Below are 27033 nucleotides of genomic sequence, written 5' to 3'. Positions count from 1 at the left end.
GGTTAATTTGCGGTTTTTTAAATATTACAAAAAACCAGAGGTTTTATCAAAAATTGTTACACATACGTTTCTGCGCCTTGTTTTGAAGAACTTTATAAATCTTCTGAATTGTATTTTGAACTGTTTCTATGTTTCTGAATTTTTTAGTTTTGTTATTCGACATTAAATTAATTTTTAACTCTAAATTTTGACTCTAAGTTTCGTTCTCTGTAAACAGTATTTTTCTTATAAAATTATTATCATTGTACCGCAAGGCCGCAGATAATAATTGTTATTTATTTTATTTAGCAACTCTTACCTCTATATTATGAAATTTATATATAGAATGAATGTAAACTGGCAGCGTCTATGAAAAATTGCTGCTAGTATAATTCTGAAACTATTAGTGTTTTAAATGTTGTATTACTTAAATGCAGAATAAAGTTCATTTTCATTTTCAACTTACCAAATCGGACAATAACTGCGACTGTAACTGCGGTACAAACAAACTAACAAACAGACAAAAGCCGATCGAGTCGAAACTAAGACCTCAGCTTCGCTTATAAAAAATACAAAGGAGAAATTTATCAACTAGCAGTTTCACTTGGAGTTTCATTTCCTTTCTCAAGTTTTAACAATTTCCCTTAAAATCATAGAATTCTGTATAATTTGAAAACAGAGAATATTAGATTTTCTAAATAGAGAATAAATAGTTTGAGAAATCATTTTTCAGAGAAAAATGTTATTTTTTGGGAATTTTTAAGAAATTCTTTCAACACCATAGAAATTCTTTACACCATATAAAGGCAGTTTTTGCCTGTGAATATTGGAAAGTAAGTGAGATGAGAAGCCCCACACAAGAAAATAATAATTGAGCTGCTATCTCTTCTGTCATGTATACCGAGCAGAATACTTCTATTTTGATCACTTTAAGTTCATGTTAAGAACTAATAACTTGATGCTGGTACTTTCTAGCTGCCATATTGGAAGACACTTTCAAAAATTTGAGAAAAAAACTCGTGTGGTATCAAAAAACGGGGAAATTCATTCCTAGTAATAATATATAAAATGAAATAGTTGAATGAACACTTTTTCATGAATGAAAATTTTCAAGACAAAAAATGATGTTTGGTATTGAATTACAGGTGACATTATCCTGAATGAGAATATAACATCAATTGAGAAATATTGCATGTTTTCCAGACAAAATATCATAGAAGAAGCCCACAAACAATATTTCAGAGTATTATAATATATGAATTATGTTAGAGGAAATATTACTCCAATATCACTTTCAATCATAGTATACCTAGAATCTATTTATAAAAGACAAACATTGTTCACTGCTTACTGAACAATAAGAAGGTATTTGAATAACGATATTTTCCAAGATGAATTACAAGTGAAGTTCAATTGAGCTAATTCACATAACTCATCATCACTAATATCTCATCTTATCCAATAATATTACTGAAATTCCCATCAAAGTTTTCAATTGCTCATACAAATGAGTTGTCTATAAACAAATGGCTTAAATAATGTCTGCTCTAAGATTGTAATCTTAAGTGTTGTTCCTCCATAATTCAAAAAGGAGGCTGACAATGTCATCAGCATTGGCCTTGCAGTTGAGTAACATCATTTTAATAATTTTTGATCAGCCAAAGAATAGCTTGAAGCAGCTCTATAGATGATTAAATATGGTACAGGTTGCAAAAACCAGTCCCACTACCATGGAGGGGCTCTGCCCCACCACCCTTTCAGCAGACTGTCTTCTCTGGGCGTAGCCCTCAAGGGATGGCTCAGGTAAGAGTATATAAGCGAATTTGATTTTGCACTACCTCAGACTGTTTCGCTACACCAAGTGACGCATTACTCAACAACAGCCATGGCCTACACTGTAAGTACAAGCATTTCTAACCTTTCCAAATGCCGACTTGGCTTGGCTAAAAATAAGCATTGCCCAAGTAATTATTCTGATAGCATATGGTGGACTTTTTCCATACCGTACTGCATTATGTGTTTCGAGTGTTTTTCTGCAGTGATTTCAAGATAATTTATATTAAATGAGCTTAGTGTTCACTGTTGAATTTATAGGTCTACAACAAAATTATCAATATTATCACTAGAATTTTTCCCCAATATCCTCAAGGATTATCCACTGTGAAATGTAGAAAAATTATTAGAATAACTTGCTTTTGTACTTACAGCAACAGTAGCTAGCTAGTTTATGTTTTAAATTACTAATATTTGAAAGCTATTATGGAATTATTTTGTATGATTTTCATTCAACAGTATGTTTATGTTAACGGATTTCTTCACAGTGACATAGGCCTATTTTTAATAATGAATTGAATAAAACAATAGCAATGCTTTTTGTGTTCTGCATGATAAATTTTTTTAATCTGCACAAAAAGGGAAAAAATGATAATAGAGTTCAGTACTAGTGATCAGAATACTGAGTGGATTAACTTTTAATAAAAGACTTTTCAGCATTGGTGTAATTGGAATGAACAGTGATAGTGTACTGGATGAACTTGATGAGGACTCAAAATCCCATTTTTTCTTGATTTCGTTGTGAAATAGTGTTAAAAATGAGTGCTTTTGGAAAATGTAATAGTTTTCTAGTTCATGGAAAGATTCCCTGTAATCTGATACCAAACATGAACTTTTATATTTTATTCAAAATGGCGGTCAATGAGTGGTGTTTTTCAGTTATTAAAGGAGAGCTTACAGTTGATGTAATTTTGAGATGCCTAATACTCATAAACTATGTAAAGTGATGATTCTTGATAGATAATAGAGTTCCTTTTCATAGGCGTAGAAATGATTGTGATAGACTCTCTACATGAAACATTGCAATTTCGAAACTGAAGAGCTTGCAAACTTCCAAAACAATCTACTCCACCGCATTTGTCTAGTATATGAATGAATTGGAACGTTAAATTTTGATTCATGCTATCGAAAATAATTGATTGATCTCCACTGAAGTCTCAGTAATCTGAGATTTGGGTAATTAAATTTATAAAACTTATGATCAATTTTGGTAGTATTTTGTCCTAAGTGATGTTCATGTAGATAATTCATATCAATATTGTGGAAGAAGTAGGATACAATATAGTTTCGTTCATCCTTTAAAAAAGCAGTATTCATTATAAATACAGTATGTTTATACAGTTTAATAATAACTTAAGAAAAGTATGTTTGCAAGCAATAACCATATTTAATGTACTGTATTATAATATATTCTCAATATACAGAAATAATAATATATAGTATGAACTTTTTCAACTAAATTTCAAGTTTGAACTACATCGAAACACCTGTTGCTTTATACCCAGAAAAATACATATATATCTCATAAAAGATAAAATTATAACTTGATTGAATCCACTAGCAGATTTTGGTGAAAATGTTCTAATTTCAGGTATCACCAACCTGATTATATGTCTCACCTGACAATTCATTTTCATCCACATTGGTTCATTTGCAACCCATTGTAAAGAAAACAGTGATAGACAATTCATGTTATCAATAAATATTTCGGCAGTCCTTACTTCAACGCCATCGAACTCTATATCTCATTTTTAGGATGTGTCTTATTTTATTACATTGAAAATCTAAATAATATATGTTGATGTATTATTTGCAGTTTGTCATCCTCGCCGCACTCGTGGCCGCCGCTCAAGCCGGAGTGATCGGCGCACCCGCCGTGGTCGCCCCAGGCGCACCCATCGGCTATGCCGCCCCCGCATACGCCGCCCCCGCCTACAAGGTAGCCGCCCCCGTCGCCTACGCCGCCCCAGTTGCCAAGGTCGCCGCTCCCCTCGCCTACGCCGCCCCCAAGGCTGTCGTCGCTGACGAGTACGACCCCAACCCACAGTACAACTACGCCTACAACATCCAGGACGCCCTGACCGGAGACGCCAAGAGCCAGCAGGAGAGCCGTCAGGGAGACGTTGTCCAGGGCAGCTACTCCCTTGTCGAGCCTGATGGTTCCCGCAGGACCGTCGAGTACACCGCTGACCCCGTCAACGGATTCAACGCCGTCGTCCACAAGGAGCCCGCTGGTCACCCAGTTGTCGCCAAGGTTGCCGCCCCCGTCGCATACGCTGCCCCCGTCGCCAAGGTCGCCGCTCCTCTGGCTTACGCCGCCCCCGTCGCTAAGGTCGTCGCCGCCCCCGTCGCCTACCACGGTTAAACTGCCCCAAAAATTTGGTATCATGTACATAAACGCCAATCTCTGATTGTGTTGTAGATTCTGAAGGGTTTTCAACACAATTTTCCATCCTATTTCACACGTTGTGAAGCTTAGTATGTAAGCTAAATTAAATTATTGACTTTTGATTCAAATATATGTCTACTTAATACTTTCTTACCTATTCCTTCTATAAGAATAATCCATCAAACCATGAAAGCTACAAAGGTTAGAATATGAAACCTGAATACCTTGAAAAGCTACAGTAACGATGACCAACATTACACAATAATAACTTGCTTGAAACCTCATTACAATTAATCGATTCTACTAAAAAATTCCAACACCCGAAATTTTACAGAGTGATTAATTAACTTTTTGATAACTCAAAAATGTGAAATTTATGATTTATTCGACCTTTTCTAGAGAAGATGAAAGAGATGAACCTGAAAATTGTTTTTTTTTCAAAGAATGACATTCAATGCATTGTATTGAATGATGAATTTCTTTGATGAACAGAATTTACATAATAAATAATTATCTCTGGAATCAATATGGAGAAATTCATCAACAGATTATTTGAAAGAAAAAGAATGAAATTTAACGTCTACAATATTCTTGAATAACAGTCGAAGATTTCAAGAAATGTATACTCTCTACAGAGTTCAAGCCATTTTCCAATTAAAAAGAGTGGATGAAGACAAATTTGCGACTACAGGGCTTATAGAGGATAAAATTCCATACAATTCTATACCAATTACCTGTGTTCATCCATTCCGTTTGAATGAAAAATGGATTGAACTCTGGAGAGAGAATTAATTTTTTTATATCGGCTTTCTTAAACCTACCGATTATTCTTAATTTAAGAATGCACGTGAGAGGAAAAATTCCTGGTCCACAATTTGAGAACAAATTCAATTCTCTATCTGAGCTTCCGGGCGTTGAGAACAGAAAAAAGTACATATGAAAAAGTTTTTCCAAAAAACACCTGTTGGTGGTAGTATTACTCAGATGGGCATCTAGCGCGAACGAACGTATATTGTGCAGATAAGCTGGACAATTAAGACAAAGAACATCAAAAAGTTTGACTCATGATACATCATTCTAAAGGTCTTAAAACGAGCTATAACTTTCATAGCATTTCACGGAACATTTTTCACGAAAAACGGAAGGGTAAACTTTTATTAGACAAAATATTAAATTATGAGGTGAAAATTTTCTGTTTTTCTAGCTTTGTATGGAAATAACTTCCTGAACTATGGATGTACAATTAAATTTTATTTGACATTAAGGGCCGGTTTCCGAGCTCGGGATTTAGCAAAGTTCTAGACTTTAACTGGCTTTAAACTCTGGAGTCAGAAAATTGTCTTTGCGAGTCAGAGCGTTAACGTACTTGAGAACTTAAATAGACTCTGAAGTTTAGAGATCATCTTAGACCCTGGAGTTTATAATTTTGCTTTCTGAGTGAAGGGCTTATAAGTCCAGGACTTGAATTAGATTCTCACCTCTTTCCGAGTCAAGGATTTATCAAAAATCGTTAAGTCCAGGACTTAAGACTTAAAACAGCGTGATTTTAAGCTCTTGAGGGTAGGGTTTAAATTTAAGTTCTAGACTTAACTGAGCAAACACAATCCAGTTATAGTTTTGGAGTAGATAAAAAGCCAAATAGATGTTATGGAATACCTAAATTATTTGGATTAGTCCATCTAAATTAATTTATAGTTTACAAGTTCATTTTGGAATAAAATTGTATCAGAATTATGCGTAAAAAACTAACCTCATTTTACGACTGTGACAACCTAAAAATGTTAAAGCAAAATAATACACGGATTTCCTTGGAATTTATATTCCAATCTGAATGTTATTAACCAAAGTCATATTCAACATATTAATAATAATAACAATAATAAATTATTACTCCAGTTTTTTTCAAAACAAATACGTTTTCAAACTTAATAGCCTAATGAAATTTTTATTCCAAAATCACTGGGTAGGATCAATGACAATAATAGCATAACGTAAAATGAAATGTTTATTCATTCATCTTTCAAAAGGTTAGGTTTTGCTTTAAATAGACCTACAAAGAGATCAAAACGTATTTCCACAAAATAGTTTGGAGAGCATGCTCATTTGAATTATCCCGCTGCAATGAGCTGTTTTCTTTTTGCTATAATGCCAACAATACAACAGCAAAATATTGTGAATTTCCCTCATGTTTACTAAGTTAAAGTCCTGGACTCAAATAAGTCGGGAACTTGATAGACCCCGGAGTTTAGAAGATAAAATCGTGACTCAGAAAGTCGATTTAGACCCGAGCGCTTATTTTAGTCCTGGACTCTGTAAGTCCAGAACTTATAGATCCCGAGCTCGGAAACCGGCCCTTAATGTAGATCTATTCATCCTTGGAAGGATTAAATGGAAGTCAGATTGATATCTTGATTTGGAGTCGAGATATACTTGTTTTAAGAAATCATTGCAGTTTAGAAAGGAGAAGCAGGCGGTGAACTCATATATTGATAAGTTATAGATGGGAATTCTTCGGTTCCAAGCTATGCACTATGTATATTAATGCCCTGCATATTATTTAGAGCAGGAAATATTGAGGATTGCATTTCGGGAGTAATGAAGGGAAAGAGGAGAAGGGAGGGATATTTACTTGGTTCAGTAGGTCAAAGTCCGTTGATGCAGGTGAAAGGGAAACAGAAAACTCACACTCATGTGAGCGCCGTCAGCCGACAAGGCCAAGGTCAATGTCGGTACCTTGACTTTGAATCGATTAAGGAAATTCTTTGGCGTCCTTCCAAGTAATAAAGAAAAATGATTATTTAAATCTGTCACGCATCATGAGAAGAATCTTCTTCTTCTTCATGTACCGTCTCCATGGCGGAGGTTGGCTATCATGATGGCGATTTTAATTTTATTTACAGCTGCTCTGAATAGGTCATTGGATATACACTGGAACCAATCCCTTAAGTTGCGCAACCAAGATATTCGTCTTCTGCCCACTGATCTCTTGCCTGTTATTTTTCCTTGCATAATAAGGTGCAATATTTCATATTTCTTTCCCCTCATTATGTGACCTAGATACTTTAACTTTCGTTCCTTAATTTCCCCTATGAGCTCTGGCCTTTTATCCATTCTTCTGAGAACCTCTTCATTTGTTACATGGTCTGTATATGAGATTCTCAGCATTCTGCGGTAGGTCCAAAACTCAAAGGCTTGAATTCTCTTTTTACATCATTTATTCAAGGTCCATGCTTCCATGCCATATAACAGAACTGGAAACACGAAACACTTAAGGAGACGAATTCGGAGATCCATTTTTATATCTCTTGATATCAGTAGACTCTTCAATTTGATAAATGCAGCACGTGCCTTCTCTATCCTGATTTTAATTTCAGTGTAGTGATCAGCGTTAGAGGTTACCCGGGCCCCAAGAATAACATGAGAAGAATAACATGCGTCAATCACATTGTACGATTCAGACCAGTAAATTATTAACAAACTAAGTGCCGGCTGCACAAAAGCCGATTAAATTTTAATCGTGATTAATTTCACGGGAGCCAATCAGATATCCTTCTTTTCTAAAAAGCCTTTTCTGATTGGTTCTAGTGGAATTAATCACAATTAAAATTTAACCGGCTTTTGTGCACCGGGCCTAGACTAATCGAGTCGTAATTACGATTCAAACTTGGAAAATAATTATGAAAATTCAAATTTAATTTGGTAGGCTCCTTCATCGAATTATATGAATTATTGTGGTCAGTTATGATCGATAATCAGATGAAATCTGCCTTGGACCAAAATTCTGGCATACCATTGCCACTAAAACTGGAACGACTAATGAGAAGTCTAGATAATATATATGGATCACTCTGAAATTCATTAGAAAATCCTAGATAAGAAGATGGAGACAAATAGCCTTTACCTTCCGCTTTACAAAATTGGATTTTGAACAGATTTTTTCGGTATCGATAAGACACACTATATCAACTCCAAGTTCCTTAATCTGTTGAAAAGATATACTTTTTTTATTTATATTTTTAATTTAATATTGAAATACATCTAATAATACACAAAATCATAAAATTCAGTACTGAATGAGTATTCAAATTTCATAAATACACTCCCATAGATTTGATAAGTCACATTTATATTTAATAAATGGAGGTTCAAAACTCGAGAGATGTAAATCTTATTGAATAGAATAAATGTGCAGTTAATGACCTGCTTGACTCAGGTCTGTGTTGTAAGGATTCTTCAAGTCGCATTAGATTATTTTAGAGCACGTATGGAGTGTTTGAAGGGCTAGAGCCGACAGTGGAACGTATCCATACGAAACACGGAAGTGGACTTGAAAAAATATCTTGGTCAGATCAGGGATCGACCGAAGACCTTGGGGTTGAAAAGCCAGCGAATGAGCCTCTCAGCTACGACCAATTTCTTGCAAAAGGAGTTACATGGAAAGTGGTTACTAAGGATAAAAGAAGTCTCCATGCCGCAGAGATTTCTCTCGTATTTTCATTTGGTTTGTATTAGCAGGAATTAAAGTAATGCCTGTGTATGTGCTGCAGCTACAGTTCACATAAATTATTATGATAGACGTGTGAATCAGTTAAATACTGAAATCTAACCATACTACTAATAACATAGAATAGTATGTAATCATACAATGTGGGCTTGGAAACGAACTTTTGAAGAAACAGCAATAATCAGCGCCTATCAGCCAGGGGCTGAAAAGAGCAGACAGCAGACAGGGTTCTAACATGCATTCATATCATTTGACACAATTATCAAAAGCCACCGGACCAGCCGATCGAATTTATAAGCTCAAAAACGTGACGAATTAGAATTGGCATTCAATTGGCGGCACTTGAAATTTGGCATCTATTTCCAACGATCTACACACCACTTTCACCTTCATTGCACAATAGCAATAGAGAATACATTTTTATTGTTTCCTGTATTTTTCACGCTTTTATTCAATTCATTGGAACGAGATGATCTTTATTACATGACCTATTCATGCCACTAATTTTAGTTTACTGAGCTCTAAAAGGCCGACCGAAACTAATGATAGATTTTTAATCAATTTGATAGTGTAGTATCATTTTATTTCATGGAGAGACATACTTGAAAGCCGTTTTATACCTATTAATAAACATCATTCGAATACATGTTTTCAGCCATGTATCACGATTAGGTTATTCCAAGTTGTGGAATTTTATAGTTTAAAAACACTGACTTATTAAAATTTCATTGAAAAAATTGTAATCAGTAAATAAATATTTCAAACCCGGCCTGATTGGTCTAGAAGTGGTAAAGACTGTTACATACTTCCGTCTGCTAGGGCGGCCTGGTTCGTGGAGTCGAATCCCGCCGACGGCATGGAAGTTTGATCATCTCTTACATTACCCACACGCAAGTAAAAACCTCATGTGGGCATCATCCGCGAAAGAAATAAAAAACGAGAGTTTGGCTGATGAAATATTTTTCCATGATGTTGCATAGTACATAGTATGAGCTCGTAAACAAGCAGGGATGACATCATCGACCTACGCCACGGTTCGATGCTATTCAGTCAATCCTACATTAATGCTTGAGAGAAAATCATGCTGAAATAAGAATAAACCTTATTGACAATAATTAATGTTACAGTAGTTAAATATTTATTTTTTCTACAATTAATATGAGACACGAGATGTGAGATCTAATCCAACAAATTTGTTTTTCTCAATTTATAAACTTTTTACCAAATGTATTTACTTCTACACAACAAATACAATTTACTTTAAAAAAACTTTTGCAAATAGTGAAATTATAGATTTATGAAAGTGTATTTAAGTGGAAAAATTAGCTGTTTTTTTCCATTCTCTAAGAATATCAAAACTTGATCAATTAATTGAAAAAAAATTAATAATTCATTATTGTAGCCATTTTCTACATTAATAATGAATAAACTAGAGCAGTTTAAACGTTTCAATTGAACAATGGTAGATATAGGCAGATATATGAATAGGTACAGTAATAGAATAAATCGACTGATCCAGGAGGAAGCTAGTAGAGCTTACAAGAGCCACTGCGAATAGAAACATGACAGATTCAACAAATAAATTGCAACAACTGAAATTGATAGTAATAAGCATATAAATATTGTTGAAAATATGAAGATTGTTGATCAGTAATGCTGAAACCTAGCAGGAGATCTATTTCAAAACTGACAGAAAAATTTCAACAGCAATATGAAATACCAAATTAACAAATAAAACAAAACTAAACTAATCTAAACTATCAAAAAACCGACAATTTATCAAACCCAACAATTTATAACAAATTGACAGATTCAAAGACGTATGATTAATGATAATGAACAATACTCTAAAAGTGTAAAAAACCTTCGAAGATCCTTATCTGTACTGATAAAGATCATATCACATTGCAAGATCATCAAAGCCCACAAATTGGAATGGATAACGTCTTCAATACGGTGTTCCACAAGGTTCAATTTTAGGCCCTTTATTATTTCTCTGTCACATTTTAAGAGTTTACCTAAGGTAATCCATGAACAGGCAACTGTTTGCCTATATGCGGATGACGCTAATATTAGTTTTTCGGGTAAGTCAGTACAGGAGGTGGAGCAAACATCAGCCAATGGTCTAGCAGCCATCAATAATTTTCTGTATAGCCGAAATCTTCTTCTCAACCCCAAAAAATCGGTAGTGGTCCCGTTCTCAACAAACCAGAGCAGAAATTATTCATGTCCAGATATAAAATTTCAAGGTAGAAGTTTAGGGCAAAAGAATACCACAAAATTCCTGGGATTAATGATAGATGAACACCTGTAATGGAACAATCACGTCTGTCATGTGGTTAAAAAGATATCCCCAGGCCTGTGTGCTCCTGTCGAGCGAATGTCCAATGTGTGCGGTCTTAACGCTTTAGTAGCCATTTACCACGCATTGATACATTCGAATATAGCTTACGGCAGCACTTCCAAGAGAAATCTCGATAAAATACTAATTAAACAAAAAAGAAGTCTAAGAATTATTATAAAAATCAAAAGGAATGACTTTGTTAAACATATTTTCCCCCAGCTAGGCATATTAACGATTTATGGGCAATATATTAATGATGTTATAATGTACTATAGAAAATCTACTGATTTTGAACTAAGAAATAGTAAATTAAATCACATTGTCATAGCACTTGATCAGGAAGAATTGTTCAAAGACATAACTTGGAAATCTTTAAAAAGAGGACAAGTTGTATGGGTGATATAGTGAGGTCCACATTATAATGGCAGTGTACGATTGACAATACTGTTGCTGTCCTTTTCTGTCATACAACAAAACAGATAGCACTATCTCTCTCTCGCTTTGCAATGTTGTCTATTTGCCAGCATATTTTATATTTACTTTTGACAGTCACAGTACAAAACTGAACAAACCATATTCTCAGCCGCCATTTTTTTTCTTCATTCTATCAAAATCAAGTATTTTGATAGAATGAAGAAAAAAAATGGCGGCTGTTTTGTACACAAGTCGTATAATTTATTTAAAATGTATTTTTGAAACAATGAAATAATTTTTAAACATTACCTTATGAGAAACACAAATTAAAATACCTGAAATGACATTATAAAAGTTGATAACTAACCATCCTAGACTTCATCCATTCTTAATTAAGTTAGCCTACCCGTATAGGTTAGACCTACTCGTACCGGTATAAATATTATATTAAAAAGTTATTCCAGAATTAATCCATTTAAATTACTTATTTTTAAATAGGATTTCTATTTTTCTACTATTTTCAAAGGAAATTGGAATAGAATACCTACCAAATAACTCAATTTCTGTTGTTTTGAAATTCAGATTGTTGTATCACAGCTTTTCAAATTAGCCGCTATTTCAGGTTTGTATAAAAATAAAAATCTGATCTCAGTCATGAAAGCAAATTTTTGAATCAAATTATGAAAAAATATATTTTCTTGATCAATTTGACATTAAATTGATTATTTTATCAAGGAAATGATAAATATTATTAGATTAAATTTAATGGGATGAATTAAGCAACAGCTGTGTACAGTCAGTGGGAAAATGGAGAGACTTGGCAACGTTGTTCTCCTATCTTTCTTCACTGCTATTATAACGTGGACCTCACTATAGATACACAAAAGCAAGCTGCCTAGTAATTTGAAGTCTATAGAAAATATAATATGTTTTAAAACTCATCTGAAGGACTATCTGGTGGGGAATGTTTTTGTACTCCTTTCATGAATTTGTTCAGGAGTAATTTTATGCGATTTCGACATTGACTGTATTTGTGTGATGTTTTTTTCTTTTAATTTTCTCTGTTTAGTGTTACAACATGTGTATGTGACAATATTCAATGTACTTGTACATTTGATGGATGAATATGATTGATTGATTGAGAAGTAGCCCAGTCTAAGTGAGAGATTTTCATGTAAGAATGGTAAGTGATAATAGTTTATAGTGTCTTATCAGCACTGATACAAAACTTTAATGCAGAACTTGTCCTGATTTCAAAGGTTCTAACTTATTGGATTGTGTTCAGTGGGTAGAAGCGAGCCAAAATGGCAGCTACGCCATGCATACAAACGGTTATATAGGCTGCGAGCAGTTTTAAGGAGTGCAATGGTCTTTTAACAGGATAATAAAAAGAAATGGAGTTGAAAGCAGCTTGGCAAAGATAACCAAAAGAGCCGCCCGCCACGATTAGAGCGATAATCATAATTATTACTGTTACCAATACACAATACAGTACAGCACACGCCCTATAGACCTAACATGCGAGTGTTATGTAATATTGGATATGTTTTATTGGGAGAAAGTTTTTATCAAAAATGTATTATTTATGAAAGTGATGACAGATAATAGATTATCTTCATGACATTTATAATACAGTGATGGATGATTTTTTTCAAGTACCACACTAGATTAACTTGAAACTAAATTTGGTCTAGAAAAAATAATTAATAGCGTTTTTGTAAATTCTAATAAATATATTCAAATTGTCGATTGTTCTATTAATAATTGATAATATACGGAGATTTTTACCTTATATTGAGGAATGCTATATTGGATACGAGTTTCTAATATGAGCTATGGGTTAAATCTGACTTTACTGATCCAAATAAAAGCTTATTTTAAGCTTAAGTGTAATAGAACGAATTGTGATGGATGTGAGATCAAGTATTGAGCTACTGTAAGCTTATTACAGTACATGATGGTACTGAATGTCCTTCATGTTCCTGTAAATTCAATATAATATTATGTGATAACGTTTCAACAGTATATAATTTTTGATAATTAGTTGAATTATGCTGAAAATGGTAGAATAGTTTCATATGACTAAATATGTATATGGATCAACTAGGTCACCTAGTATTGTTCAACACTCAAAAGCCTACTTTGGAGAGCAAGCTTCCTATTCTATATAAAATATTTGAAAACGATTGAGGCATACCTGAAACAAAAAATATAAAAATAATGATAAAACAACAGAATAAATTCGACTTATTGAATTACCGTATCGTATATTTGTAGTTCAATCAACATGAGATGTTCACATTTATTATCTTCTTCTTAGGGTGCCTGTCCGTTTCGAACGTTGGCGATCATATTGGCTATGATGACTTTGTTAGTTGCACTCCGGAACAATTGAATGGAGGGTTTTCCAAACCAGGCTCTCAGGTTGGCCAGCCAGGATATTCTTCTTCGACCTGGGGCTCTCCTGCCTTCTATTTTGCCCTGCAGTATGCTTTGCAATAGCTCATATCTGCCCTTATTGCGCATTATGTGGCCCAAGTATTGCAACTTCCTGAATTTTATGATGTTAACCAGTTCTGGGGCCATATTCATCCTCCTCAACACCTCCTGATTGGTAATCCTATCAGTCTATGGTATCCTCAGGATTCTCCTATACAGCCATAACTCAAATGCTTGGAGCTTTGCTACTGTGTTTTGCTTTAGAGTTGTTTTGGCTGAGTTTATATCAAGTCCATAGGTTTTACTTGTTTCTGCAATCCTATCCATCAGCTTTTGCAGGCCCTCTATGGAATCAGAGAACACAATGGTATCATCAGCATAGCGTAAATTGTTAAGCTTCTCTCCATTTATTGAGATACCTTCATTCATATATTCTCTGAGTGCTTCTCTGAAAATGTGCTCTGAATATAGGTTGAAAATGATAGGTGATAGTATGCAACCTTGTCTTACTCCTCGCAGGATCTTCACCTGTTCTGTATGTTCTCCATCTACTCGGAGAACGGCTGATTGATTCCAATATAAGTTGGCTATATTTGTTAGGTCTTTTCCATCAATCCCAGTGCTTCTCAAGACATCCATCATTTTCTCATGTTGAACACGGTCGAAGGCCTTCTTGTAATCAATCAGACATGCAAAAACATTACAACCCACATCTCTGCATCTTTGAAACCGAACAGAGCTTCCCTTGTTCCCACAGCCTTTACAAAAACAAATTGCTTGGGTGAAATATGCTCTTCACATATGTTATAAATTCTTTTGTGAATGACTTTTAAAAACACTTTAAGCATGTGACTCATTAAACTTATTGTTCGGAACTCTCCACAGGCTTTTGCACTTGACTTCTTTGGAATAGCAATGAACTCTGACTCCAACCTTTGATTTGGGAGTTAAACTGCTAAACTGGAACAATTGTATGCCAGATTGCAAAGAATTTATGAACTGTCTAAAAATGTCTCTGATCCAAAAGTTGCTGAGCAATTTTCAATCTTGTATCCTCGGGTGTCTCAGACCATTTCGGATTATGAAAAGACAGAATTAGTGGTTAATGAGTTGAATAAAGATCATGTTGTAGCATTCAACGACTCACACTTAGATCTGTTTCAGTATATTGAAGTAGCAGCTAACACTCTCAAACAGAAAGAGGCGACTGTTGCTATTGCTCAATCTTCGGCAGCTACAGCAGCTAGTTCACAGCCGGTCATGTCCAAGTCGGTACTGCCTAAAATCGACCGTCCGAAATTTGATGGGAACCAGACTCAATGGTCGGTGTTTTATGAACTATTTAAGGCATTGGTACATGACAACAAGAATTTGAACGATCAGCAGAAGGTCCAATATCTTGTAAGTAGACTTACTGGACAAGCAGCAAATATTTGTTGTCATTTGCCACCATTGGCTAACAATTATCAAATAATTTGGCAGGCATTATTGACCCGCTATAATGATCCATGGGCGCAAGTCGATGCCTATTTCAAACAAATTTTTGAATTTCGTCCAATAAAATCAGAATCAAAGGCAGGTTGTATTGCGATTTTGGATGGGTTTTGCAGTTCAATCAATGCATTGAAGAGATTGCAACTCATTGATTTGTCAGACTCGATATTCCTCTATCATGGCTTGAGATTGCTGGATCCGAGTTCTCGTAGAAATTTTGAATCGGCCGTCCGTGACAAGGCTATGCCAACTTATACCGATTATGTCAAGTTCATTGAAAAGCAAATTAAGACTCTTCCTTCTGATGAGAAACAGACTGAATCGTTTAATATGAAGCACAAAAAGGATAATAAATCAAAGGTGTTTGTGGTTCAATCTAATGATTCATCTAACGATGCATCTAGTAAAAAGCCCAATTGTCTGAAGTGCTCAAAACTGGGTCATCGGTTAGTAGATTGTGCAAGTTTCTTGAAAATGACTCCTTGGGATCGTTATTGTTTGATTAAAGGAAAGTTTTGTTGTTTTCATTGTCTTGATGTGGATCATTTGAGTAGAAATTGTCTAAGTAAAACTCAGTGTGCTCAATGTCGAAAATCTCATCATTCTTTATTGCACTTTTCCAGATCAAGTTCCAATGAAGGTGTTGTGTCCTTGTTGAACTCCAAGGCAGGTGGCACATCACCTATCAGTTGTTGTTCTACATCAAACGATGTAGAAAATTCGACCGTTGTGTTGTCGACCGTCACTGCACATGTTCGAGATTGTAATGATCAGCTTTGTGATGTTCGTTTCTTGATTGACACCGGGAGTCAGTGTCATTTTGTTACAGCCAAATTGTGTCGGCGTTTGAGACTACCATTCCAGCCCATGAAAACCGTTGTTCGTGGATTCGGTGGTGGTACTAGTGAAGTTCGAGGTCATACTTGTGTGTCGATTCAGTCGAAGTTGGATCCTACTGTCAAGTTTTCGATGGATGCCACAGTGGTAGATGAAGTCATCGACAAGTTGCCTTCTTGTGAAATCGACAGATCCAAACTTCATCACCTTGAAAATCTCACACTGGCTGATGACAAATTCTACCTTCCTTGTAGAATAGATGGCATCATTGGTGCGGAGTTAGTTCCTCACTTGCTACGTGGGAGTCCTAGTACAAGTGAATCGCACGAATTGATGACTGTTGATAGTGTCTTTGGTCACATTCTGATGGGGAGAGCGCCGATTCTCACTTCAACAACGAATGTGTCGAATTGTTTTACAGCCATCTGTAGTCCATTCGTTAGTAGTCCATCGTTGGATAGTTTTGTGGAACGTTTTTGGGAATTGGAATCGTGCCCTGCACCAAGCTGTCAACTGAAACCGGAAGAGTTGGAGTGTGAGGTAAATTTTTGGAAGTCTGTACATCGTGTGAATTCTGGTCGTTTTGTTGTTGCCTTGTCATTTGCGGAGCCGCCCAGCAGGTTGGGAGATTCATATGCTGTCGCCGAACGCAGACTGCTGACTTTGGAGAGACAACTAGAGCTTGACAGCAATACTCGTATTTCATATCATGAAATATTGATCGATTACCAAGGGTAAGGGTACCAAGGGATTATCAGGGTCACATGTCGTTTGTAGCAGATCAGACAGACCGAGGTGGTTACTACATACTGCATCACGCCATTGTGAAAGCAAGCAGCACTACCACGCCCATCCGAATTGTATGTGATGCTGGTTCCAGAACATCATCTGGTTTGTCATTGAACCAAGTTCTTCATGCTGGTCCCAAATTGCAGACTGACATTTTTGTTTTGTTAGTTAATTTTCGTTTGTTCCCAATCGCACTAACTGCCGACATTAAACAAATGTATTGACAGATATTAGTGAAGGATTCCTGCAATCGTTATCAGCGTGTATTGTGGAGATTTTCGCTGGAGGATCCAATCGAAATTTATCAGCTCAATTGTGTTGTTTTTGGTGTTTCAAGCTCTCCATATTTGGCGCTTTGCACCGTCCACCAGCTTGTAGAGGAGGATGGAAATCGTTTTCCATCAGCCAAGGCGAGAATACCAAGAGACATGTTCATGGACGACTTAGTCACATCTGTCGCCACAGAGTCCAAGCAGCTGTTTGAGGGAGGAGGTTTCTTGCTCACAAAGTGGACTTCAGATTCACCATCAATGTTGGAGAAATTCTCGGAGGAAGAGAAATCGTTTTCATACAAGGATTTCAAAGCAGACAACTCCTTGGCTATCTTGGGATTGAATTGGCAACCTAGTACTGATCTGTTTCAGTTTTCAGTCAAGAGTGGTGAGGTCGTCGCTACTAAGCGTTCTATTCTGTCAGTGATGGCTTGTATCTATGATCCACTTGGTCTCTTGTCACCGTTTACATTATTTCTAAAGTGTCTTGTCCAGGAACTGTGGAAATTAGGAGTGGATGGGACGAGAAGCCGCCTGAGTCTATATGCACTCTTTGGGAGAATTGTCAAAAAGAGTTGCCTCTATTGTTGAAATTTGATGTTCCACGTCACGTTGGTTTGTTTCAGGATTCTCACATCAGTTTGATTGGTTTTTGTGACGCATCATTGTCTGGTTTTGGAGCAGTTATCTATGTGAAGTCGCAGAATGAGAGCGAGGAGCCAAGAGTTGTATTATTGTGTTCAAAGTCCAAGGTAGCGCCATCTAAAGTTGTTTCAATAACTCGTTTGGAGTTGTGTGCGGCACTCTTGTTGGCAGAACTCATGAATTCAGTAGTCACTATTATTAGTGAACGTTGTCATGTGTCTCGTATTGTCGCACTCTCTGATTCTACAGTCACCTTGTGTTGGATTAATGCTCCATCTGCGAAATGGCAAACTTTTGTTGGTAATCACGTCGCAAAAATACAGGATTCTTGTATACAGGGGTGGATGCATGTTGCCGGAATTGAAAATCCCGCTGACTGTTTGTCTAGAGGTTTATCACCAGTTGAGCTTGTGAACTTTCTGTTGTGGCTCTCAGCTCCATCATGGATAGCAGAGGACGAATGCGATTGGCCCGTTCAAACTCAAATGGAAGAGATAGTGGATCCACCGGAGGCGAAAAAACCGTCAGTGTTGACAGTCACAAAATCTCCTGATTGTAACAGCAATGCAATATATTCATTGATTGGTCGTTGTTCGGATTATGGTCGTCTTTTGAGAATTGTAATTCTTGTTCTCAAATTCTTACGAATCTTACCCCAATCAGAAGAATCAGATTTCGATGTTGCTGAGAGGTATCTATGTAAAGTGGTACAGAAGATACATTTTTCATCTGAATTTGTGCAATTAGAGAAGGGAGAAGATTGTTCTATGCGCCTACGTCGCCTGTCTCCATTCATTGATAGAGGTGTGATTCGCATCGGCGGTCGTTTGTTTCATGCTGGACTTGAATTTGAGACTTGTCATCAGATGATCTTACCAAAATCTGACGCTTTTGTATTGATGTTAATTGATTATCATCACAAGAAGAATTGTCATGCTGGACCTTCGTTATTGTTGTCCTTGATCAGACAGAAATTCTGGATACTGTCTGCTCGCTCTATTATTCATATTTGTGTCTTTAAGTGTAATCATTGTTTCCGTATTCGACCTAGTAACAAAATTATATCCACTCCCAACTTAATAGTTGTTGTGATTGTTGCATTTTTTCTTTTGTGTTGTTTTTTGGAGTTGGTGTTTTGTTCTTTTTGGCAAGTCTGGATTTTTCCTTTCCTTGGTTTTTTCAGTTTTGTAACTTGGCTGAAAAATAGTTTTTCAGAGGCGGGGGTATGGTCTGGCCATAGAATTCGAATTGTAGCGCCAGAATGCCAGACTGCAGTTCTGCCAATAGCAGGCTTGTGTTTGCGCCAGCGCAGACCGTCCTGCTGCTTTGGCCTTCTCGATGTCCTTGTCTAGTCTGTTTTGTTTCGTCAGCCCATCTTGTTGCAAGACCAAAATTGTGTTTGTCATGTAATTTCGATCAGAAATTTCTTGCAAAAAATTGTTTGAGTGTCGTGTGTGTGAATTATGAATATAACAGCGTAAATAGTATTGAATTGAATTAATTTGAATCGGATTTGAATTTATAAAAAATCCAGTTTGAGCTTTGTTCAAAACACAGTGCATAGCCTGCAAGTTGAATGCAAAAAGGCAGCCCGGAAGCCAGAACCTGTCCTTTCCCAGATTTCGTCCCACCCTGAATCTGACCAAAACACCTAATAAAGGCTTCGAAGGGCAAGTAGTCAAAATTGGATTAAATCTGGTGAGTTTTTGCTTTTTTTATTGTTCATTAATGCAGAGTTTAACTGTACAAATAACCTGGCTCAAATTGAAGATTAAATTTTGCCCCTTGTTTGTATTTGATTATTTAAATAGTAAATTACAGTCCTCTGGTAGCTCTAGCCTGAGCTTTGTTCAGAACAACCATACAGGGTATAAATTTGAAGAAAATCGTTAGAGCCGTTTTCGAGAAACCGTGAAAACATGGTTTTTTAGTGAATATCCGCCATTTTTCTCAAGAATATTACAGAGCCTCTGAAATTTTTCCAGAAATGAGACTCATGTCAGAAGTTAGGGCTTATAAATAGCTATCCATGGTATAAATTTGAAGAAAATCGTTAAAGCCATTTTCGAGAAAACCGTGAAAGACATGTTTTTTTAGTATTTATCTGTAGTTTTTTCCACCATCTTGAATAGAATTTCTTTTTGTCAGATCCTCATGGTATAAGGACCTTAAGTTGAAAATTTCAAGTCAATCGGTTAATTAGGAATGGAGTAATCGTGTTCACAGACATACACACATACACACACACAGACCAACACCCAAAAATCATGTTTTTGAACTCAGAGGACCATGAAACGTATAGAAAACTAGAAATTATGTTACCCTAATTTTTTTTTTGGGAAGCAATACTTTCCTTACCTATGGTAATAGGGCAAGGAAAGCAATGAATTGATTTGTATACGGTAACATATATGATTTGAATGAATTTCTCCACTCAATCCAGATCTCCACTACTGATTTTCATTCCCTGTCCTTAGAATCATAAAGCAACCTACTATTCTATGCCAAAGACAAACCTAGCGATAGACAGTTTGCCAAACAAAGCAATAATTATCATAACAGACTTGTGGGGGTTATACCAGTCTCCTGTCGGTGACGGCACTTATCTGAGGGTTAACTCCTATTTTGGGAAGTACCCTTGTCACACGAAAAAGGGAAAAATGTCTAGAGTATACTTGATTATTTTCCTGACAATTAATCGAAGGATTAATTGTACTATATTTTCTCAAGATCAAGTAACTCGATGATGGGTTACCATTGACCTCTGAAATGAATATGATATTAGCAAATAAATAAGCTATAAGCAAGGTCGAACACAGGGTCACTAAGGAACAACATGTGATGACAAGTTGCATTTATTAAATTTACTAAATCATATATGAATATTGTTGGTTCAATAAGTAATAAATGAATTTGATAATGAAGGGTTAAGCCCATAAACAATATAATTTGAATTTTATAGAGTTCTTTCAAGTTTATAAATTTATTAAGGATGAGCATGTAGTGCTTTCACCCAAGGGTTGCCCGACTCAAGTTTGGACAGTGTAACGTCAGAATTTTTACAAACGATATACCTGTTTGTCTATGGAAAAATGAGTCGAAGAGATTTTGAAATAATATTATTATCATAAATCACTCACATAATATGGGCCCATAATATACGCGCACTCACTCATGAAGATTTGTTCACTGCATGGCTGGCATCTTTCGTCAGGCTGCATGACATCATATTAGGCTTCATTATTTGGCTCGCGATTTTAATAATAATTAATCAGTTCCTTTTTTACTGAGACTTAGTAATCAAATTAATTCTAACGTTACGGGAACTCTACATTTAAATTGAATTCAGCACTCTTACATAAATTTAACAATGAAACATTTAAAATGACAAAAAAAAAACAAAAAGGAGTTACAAATGACTCTCCATTAGCGTGCTCAGTTAATCTCTCTCTCTCTCTTCCTTCTTCTCCGAAATTGAGAAGCTAGGTTTGGGGAAGAAAAGGTCACATGACCAGTTAATGACCAATCACTGGTCAGAAAAACAAATCTACCAATAGGATGGCTACAAATGAAGAAAATGTGCTCAGGTGTGCCATATAGAATAAATAATTTTACAAATAAAAATGAGAAAACAAGCAAAACAAATATAGGGGAACAATGAGCAGATTTTTCAGCAGGTCAGAGTGTACAATAAACAATATAATAAAATTGAAAATCGAAGCAAGCAGACAACAACCAGAAACATACATGCCGGTTATCAGCTGACTGATAAGGTAGCCGGCTCAGTTTGCATCGAGAAACTAACCCTTATTGTAAACAAACATCAATTATGCTGTTATAGGTTATTCGAAAACCATTTACAACTGTTTGTGAATCTGGATCTTAATAAATGAATATATCATAGATTTTGTTGTTATTTCAACAGCCAATAAAGGTGGTTAGTCGTAATTTTTAGCTTATTAGTATAGAAAGTTGCTTAACAAAGCTGTTTGGCGAATCTCACCGTGACAATATTATGATTGATGACAATAATATTTATAGATTATAATTATCAACTTGTAGATGAGTTGAAGAACTACTGGTAGCAATGTTGTATGAAATGGTCTACTCATTACTATGAATAACAGAAATTGAAGGATAATTAAAGTCAAGAAGACTCACACATAAAGAACCTGTAAAGGTGATGAGCTTAATAGAATTGACCAAACGACAACCTTATTTGTCTCCATTTCATAACTTAGGCTGATTGGCAATTTTCGCGACAACACTCTTCTTATGCGTCCGTAAATAACATACAAGATCAAAAGTGTGTAGCCGAAAGATTTATGACAAATTAGAAGACCATTCGACGAGAGAAACAAGAGTAATTTTAAGTGACCTTTTCTGCGAGATGCAGGAAGGACAGACCTTGGAGGAGCAGGTTCAAGAGCCTTGACACACTCAAGCCAGCCCATCTTGCAGGACCTCACAACCAATAACGATTAGCAGGTACTTAATAACAATATTTTATCATCGGCTACCGGTATGCATGTAAATTTAACAGTAAAATATAGAGAAACTGAACACCCCGCAGGCTATACTGTTTCATTTTCTTCCACTTCGATGAGAAGATCACAACATAGGTTCTTACCGCTTGGTGAGGCTATTTGGGAATGCAAATTCAGAATGGTAGGTCCAAAATAATTTTAATTGCTATTGTAAGATTGAGGTGACAGAAGACACTCCTTATACCTCAAGTTCATCCGCGGTTGAAGTGCGCTGATGTTGAAAATGATCTATGTATGGTTTTCCAATTTAGAGTAATGGGAATCTAATTAATATATTTAGATCAAGTACTTCATAGAAAGAAGATTTTCTTCGTATTAAACAACTTCTTCCTGATTTCAATATACATAATAATTATGAAATATCATGACTTTCACGGTTATTACCTGTCACCTCTCCCTTCTTCTCTTTTCTTGCAACTCATTCTTGCAATTCTTGGAACACCTCGTTTCAAAAATTCGTATAAGATGAAACTTATAGAAAAATCCATGATATTAAGAACAATGATCTTTCATTCTCTTTTTTGGTTTGCCCGTTATTTTTTTTCTTTTTGAACCGAAAATTGGTTGAGATTCTTTGAATATATCTCATTTTCGTTTTTTCAATAATTTTTAAAGGTTTTTTCCAGCAATATTCTGCATATTATTCAATTATATTGTACAATTTTAGTATATTATCTTCGTTTAGAGTAGATGATAGATGATAGACTACACAAACACGTAAAGTGGAATACCTATATGGAACAATCATATAGCGGTGCTCAAGAGTCAAGACAGCTACCACTACCACACATCCACTGATAAAATCTGAGCTGATCAAGAAAGCGCAATGAACAGTCGTTATGGCGTTAATTGTTCATTAATTCATTTGATTCATTCATGAATCGGTTTGGTTTGTCGGCATGCCGGGACCCGGTTGGGTAAGACACATTCATTACTAGGCTAGGGGTGGAGAGAGGTGAGGGGTGATAGTAGACCCCTAGCCGTGGTCATTCAATAACTTTTTGCAAGCCATAGTGAGATTCATTTTATACTGTCAGCATTGCTTATAAATAACATCAACGCTTCGCATTAAACTAATGCTGAAAGTTTAAAATTAATCTCACTATAGACTCATTTGTCAACCGTGGTATGACTTGTACCCACACTAATACATCTACTCACACTAATACATGTACTCACACTACTACATGTACTCACACTAATACAGATACAGATACTGGCACACAGAGACACTAAACGGGCTGAATCACTAATAAACGCAATCATAACAACAAGAACTGAATCTCGAGCATTGGACCGGTGAAAGGAACTCAACAACAGCACCGGACTCAACAACACCGTTAATAAATCTGTAAAATAAATAATTTAACGATTAAAACACTGCGAAATGGAATTTCTAGCAGACCCCTACCACATTGGCAATGGGTTGTGAGATTTTTGAATCAGTATATAAGCGGGGTGCTACAAACTAAGAGCACACTTCGATCAGGTCTTTCAGTGAATACAGTTCAGTGAGAAAAAGGGACTACCACCTCTACAATGGCATACACTCAGGTGAGCTACTTTATTCAACATCAAGGTTCTGATAGGGTTTTTAAACATTGATATTCATCTCCGAAATACTTCAATCTTTTCATGATGGAAATATTTTACACACTTCTCTGAATTTAGTATAAAATGAGAATTCAATTCAATCAGTTGAAAAAACGTTTCCAAATAATATTCTATCACTAAATCAATTATACAAATTCTACATGCTTGTTAGTTACATAATGGGGATTGAGAGTTTTACAAGTCCATTCAAAACTGTTAAGATGATATTTTTTCTTGTCGATAATCGAAGCAAACTGCTTAATACACTCCCGTATCTTGTAGTACAGTTTCTATTTCCAATGTCTGAATTTGATCTATTATAGCCGATCTATTCCATTTTCTGTGTTTTAATTGAGCTGATTCCGGTAGCTTAGGCCTATATGCTCAATCTTCGTTCAACTCTAATCTACGATTATATGAAGGTATGGTCATTTTTTTATAATGTGTTTCATTCCGGGTTTAAACGAACAGCTGATCTATCTCCGTTTAAACCAAGATGGTGCCTATTGGCCTAAATTAGTCTTAGTGCTACTTAAACCTTCAAAACCCTTCAATAGCTTTCATATAGCTTCATAATAGCTTCAGTAGCCTTCATTAATACCTTTTATACACTAACCTGGAGAGTAGAGGCTTTAAATCACAACAAGTCCTAACTCCGCCTAATAAACAATTTTTTCATTTCATTTTTTAAAGCGCATGGTTTTCGTGATATCATTGATCTTTTGAATTCTATCTCTTTTCCCTGTCGGGTGATAGTTCAGAATTTTCAAGTAAATACTTTCTGCTGGCATTATGTTAACATGCTCTTTCCATTTTTGCGATAAGATATAAACTTATCGCTCATAGGATAAAGATAACATTTAATATGATTTGTCTGGTACCATCCAGCAACAAGAAGATTTTCATTCATCAATTTAATCCCTTCCTTTATGTTTCTATTAATCAATCTATCAATTAATTTATTGATTTTGACAAAATATGTTTATTTTTGACGCAGGTATTGACAGTTCTGGCAGTGGCGATGTGCGCCCAAGCCCAATACCCGGCCCCGGCTTACCACGCACCCGCCTACCCGGCACACGCACCCGTCTACCACGCACCCGCTCCAGTCGTTCCCGTCGTCAAGGCCTACGCCAAGCCCGTGGTTCCCGTCCCCGTCTACCCCGACGCACACCCCCACTACACCTTCGAGTATGCCGTCGCCGACGCTCACACCGGAGACACCAAGAGCCAGCACGAGAGCCGCGACGGAGACGCCGTCCAGGGAGTCTACAGGTCAGTAACCACCCAACTTATATCCACAGAGTATAGAATTTAACACTCTACATTTAATACTTTCTATACTTTATCAAGAATTGAAAAATAGAAAATCCAAGTACCCTTTAACAGAATTTTACTCACAACATGTTCAACATTAATGATATTTCCAAGTGAGCGATTGAAATGAAAAATACATTATTCTACACATTTTATAAGCTCTGCTTCTATCCTAAATTCGTATACACTACTGTCACACTCACTTCAGACTGTCAGTATTGATTGAATGAGGAGCATAAACTTTAATTGTAAGGAATGCTGACAGAAATCAATCTCTCAGTAAAATTGACGAAGATATTTATATACTAGTATGAGAGAAATGAAGGTAGGAGTTATCCACAATGATGAACACGATCTCTCAGTAAAATTTACCAAGATATACTATTAGGAGAAAAATTAAGGTGGGAGTTATCCACAATGAAGAACGAAACTCCATTAATTTCTGATGTCTCGAATAAGTTCTTGTGATATTCCACAAAAAAGTTTTTCAAGTTGATTACATAGAAATGAAATTTTTGTTTATAAATATCCTTTTAACATAAAAATATATATCATCCTCCACCTTACTACACTGATATCAAGTCATAGAGTTTTTCATCTCAAGCATAAAAATTATAGATATAACTATCTAATCCAAACGATAAAACATCCATATTAGTTTATCATGATACAGTGATTATATTCAATTGAAGAATCCAGTCCATTGCAAACTTAACATTTTTTACATACTTAATATTCACACTATATATAATATATATACAACAGGTTGAGTGTTTATCAATCTTCCATTCTATCTTAGTAACTCAGTCACTCTCACTTGCTTTGTTATTTACCCACTCTAACTTTTTTGTTTTTAAATCACTCTTAGTTTCTTTGTTATTTAGTAATTATTCCCTCTTTATCTTACCCAAAAACTGTGTAATCGCTCGAAGTGGTTGATTCTCCAGTTTTTAGCCTACATGTGATTTATACAATATCTCACACTTTTTAAGAGCTCAACTAATGATACACAAATAATTATTTTTCTATTTTCTGAAAAAAACTTGATGAAATTACACGATAATTTTACAATAAAATCTAATGATTTTCTCTTGTTTTTGGCAGCCTGATCGAGCCTGATGGCACCAAGAGGACCGTCGAGTACACCGCTGATGACCACAACGGATTCAACGCAGTCGTCCACAAGGAAGGCACCCCAGTCGTCCCCAAGTACGCCCCCGCCCCCCACGTAGTCCCAGTCATCCCCAAGGTGCCCGTTGTCCCCGTGGTCAAGTACGCCGCCCCATACTACAAGCACTAATCACCCATAATCATCGCTCAGAATGCCCCCCCCCCCCCCGTAACACCCGTTACGACGACTGCAACCACGCTCACATCTTGTACAAATCAGTCACTCATCGATAGCGATGCTTTCCAACGCTAAGGAATCGTTTACTATCGCCATTGTATTATTTATTATTTTTTATAAATAAAACATATCACGTCGAAATATGTGTTTTTCTTAGAGTAAGACTAGAGATAAGAAACCTAATTGATAAGCACATCTACTTCTCCCAAAAGTGTAGAATATTTATTTGAAGAAATTTTCATTTTCTCACAGTGAATACTTGGGGAAAATATTGACTCAACTTGCAAAG

General features: G+C 35.9%; 2 protein-coding genes across 5 annotated transcripts in view; one reads left to right on the top strand and one right to left on the bottom strand.

Moving 5' to 3' along the window:
• LOC111050942 (neurobeachin-like protein 2) overlaps positions 1-27033 on the bottom strand; it is a 347898-nt gene that overhangs the window by 143906 nt on the left and 176959 nt on the right. The gene's annotated exons all lie outside the window — the stretch shown is intronic.
• Positions 3614-26885, top strand: LOC111050938 (cuticle protein 19.8). The gene is given in 3 exon segments (XM_039431811.1): positions 3614-4201; positions 25077-25354; positions 26501-26885. Coding segments are annotated over 3 exon segments (1062 nt in total). The 3' UTR covers positions 26697-26885.

Source organism: Nilaparvata lugens, chromosome 7 (assembly GCF_014356525.2).
Source record: "Nilaparvata lugens isolate BPH chromosome 7, ASM1435652v1, whole genome shotgun sequence".
Taxonomy (NCBI): Eukaryota; Metazoa; Arthropoda; class Insecta; order Hemiptera; family Delphacidae; genus Nilaparvata; species Nilaparvata lugens.
This window is presented reverse-complemented; position numbering and strand designations above follow the sequence as displayed.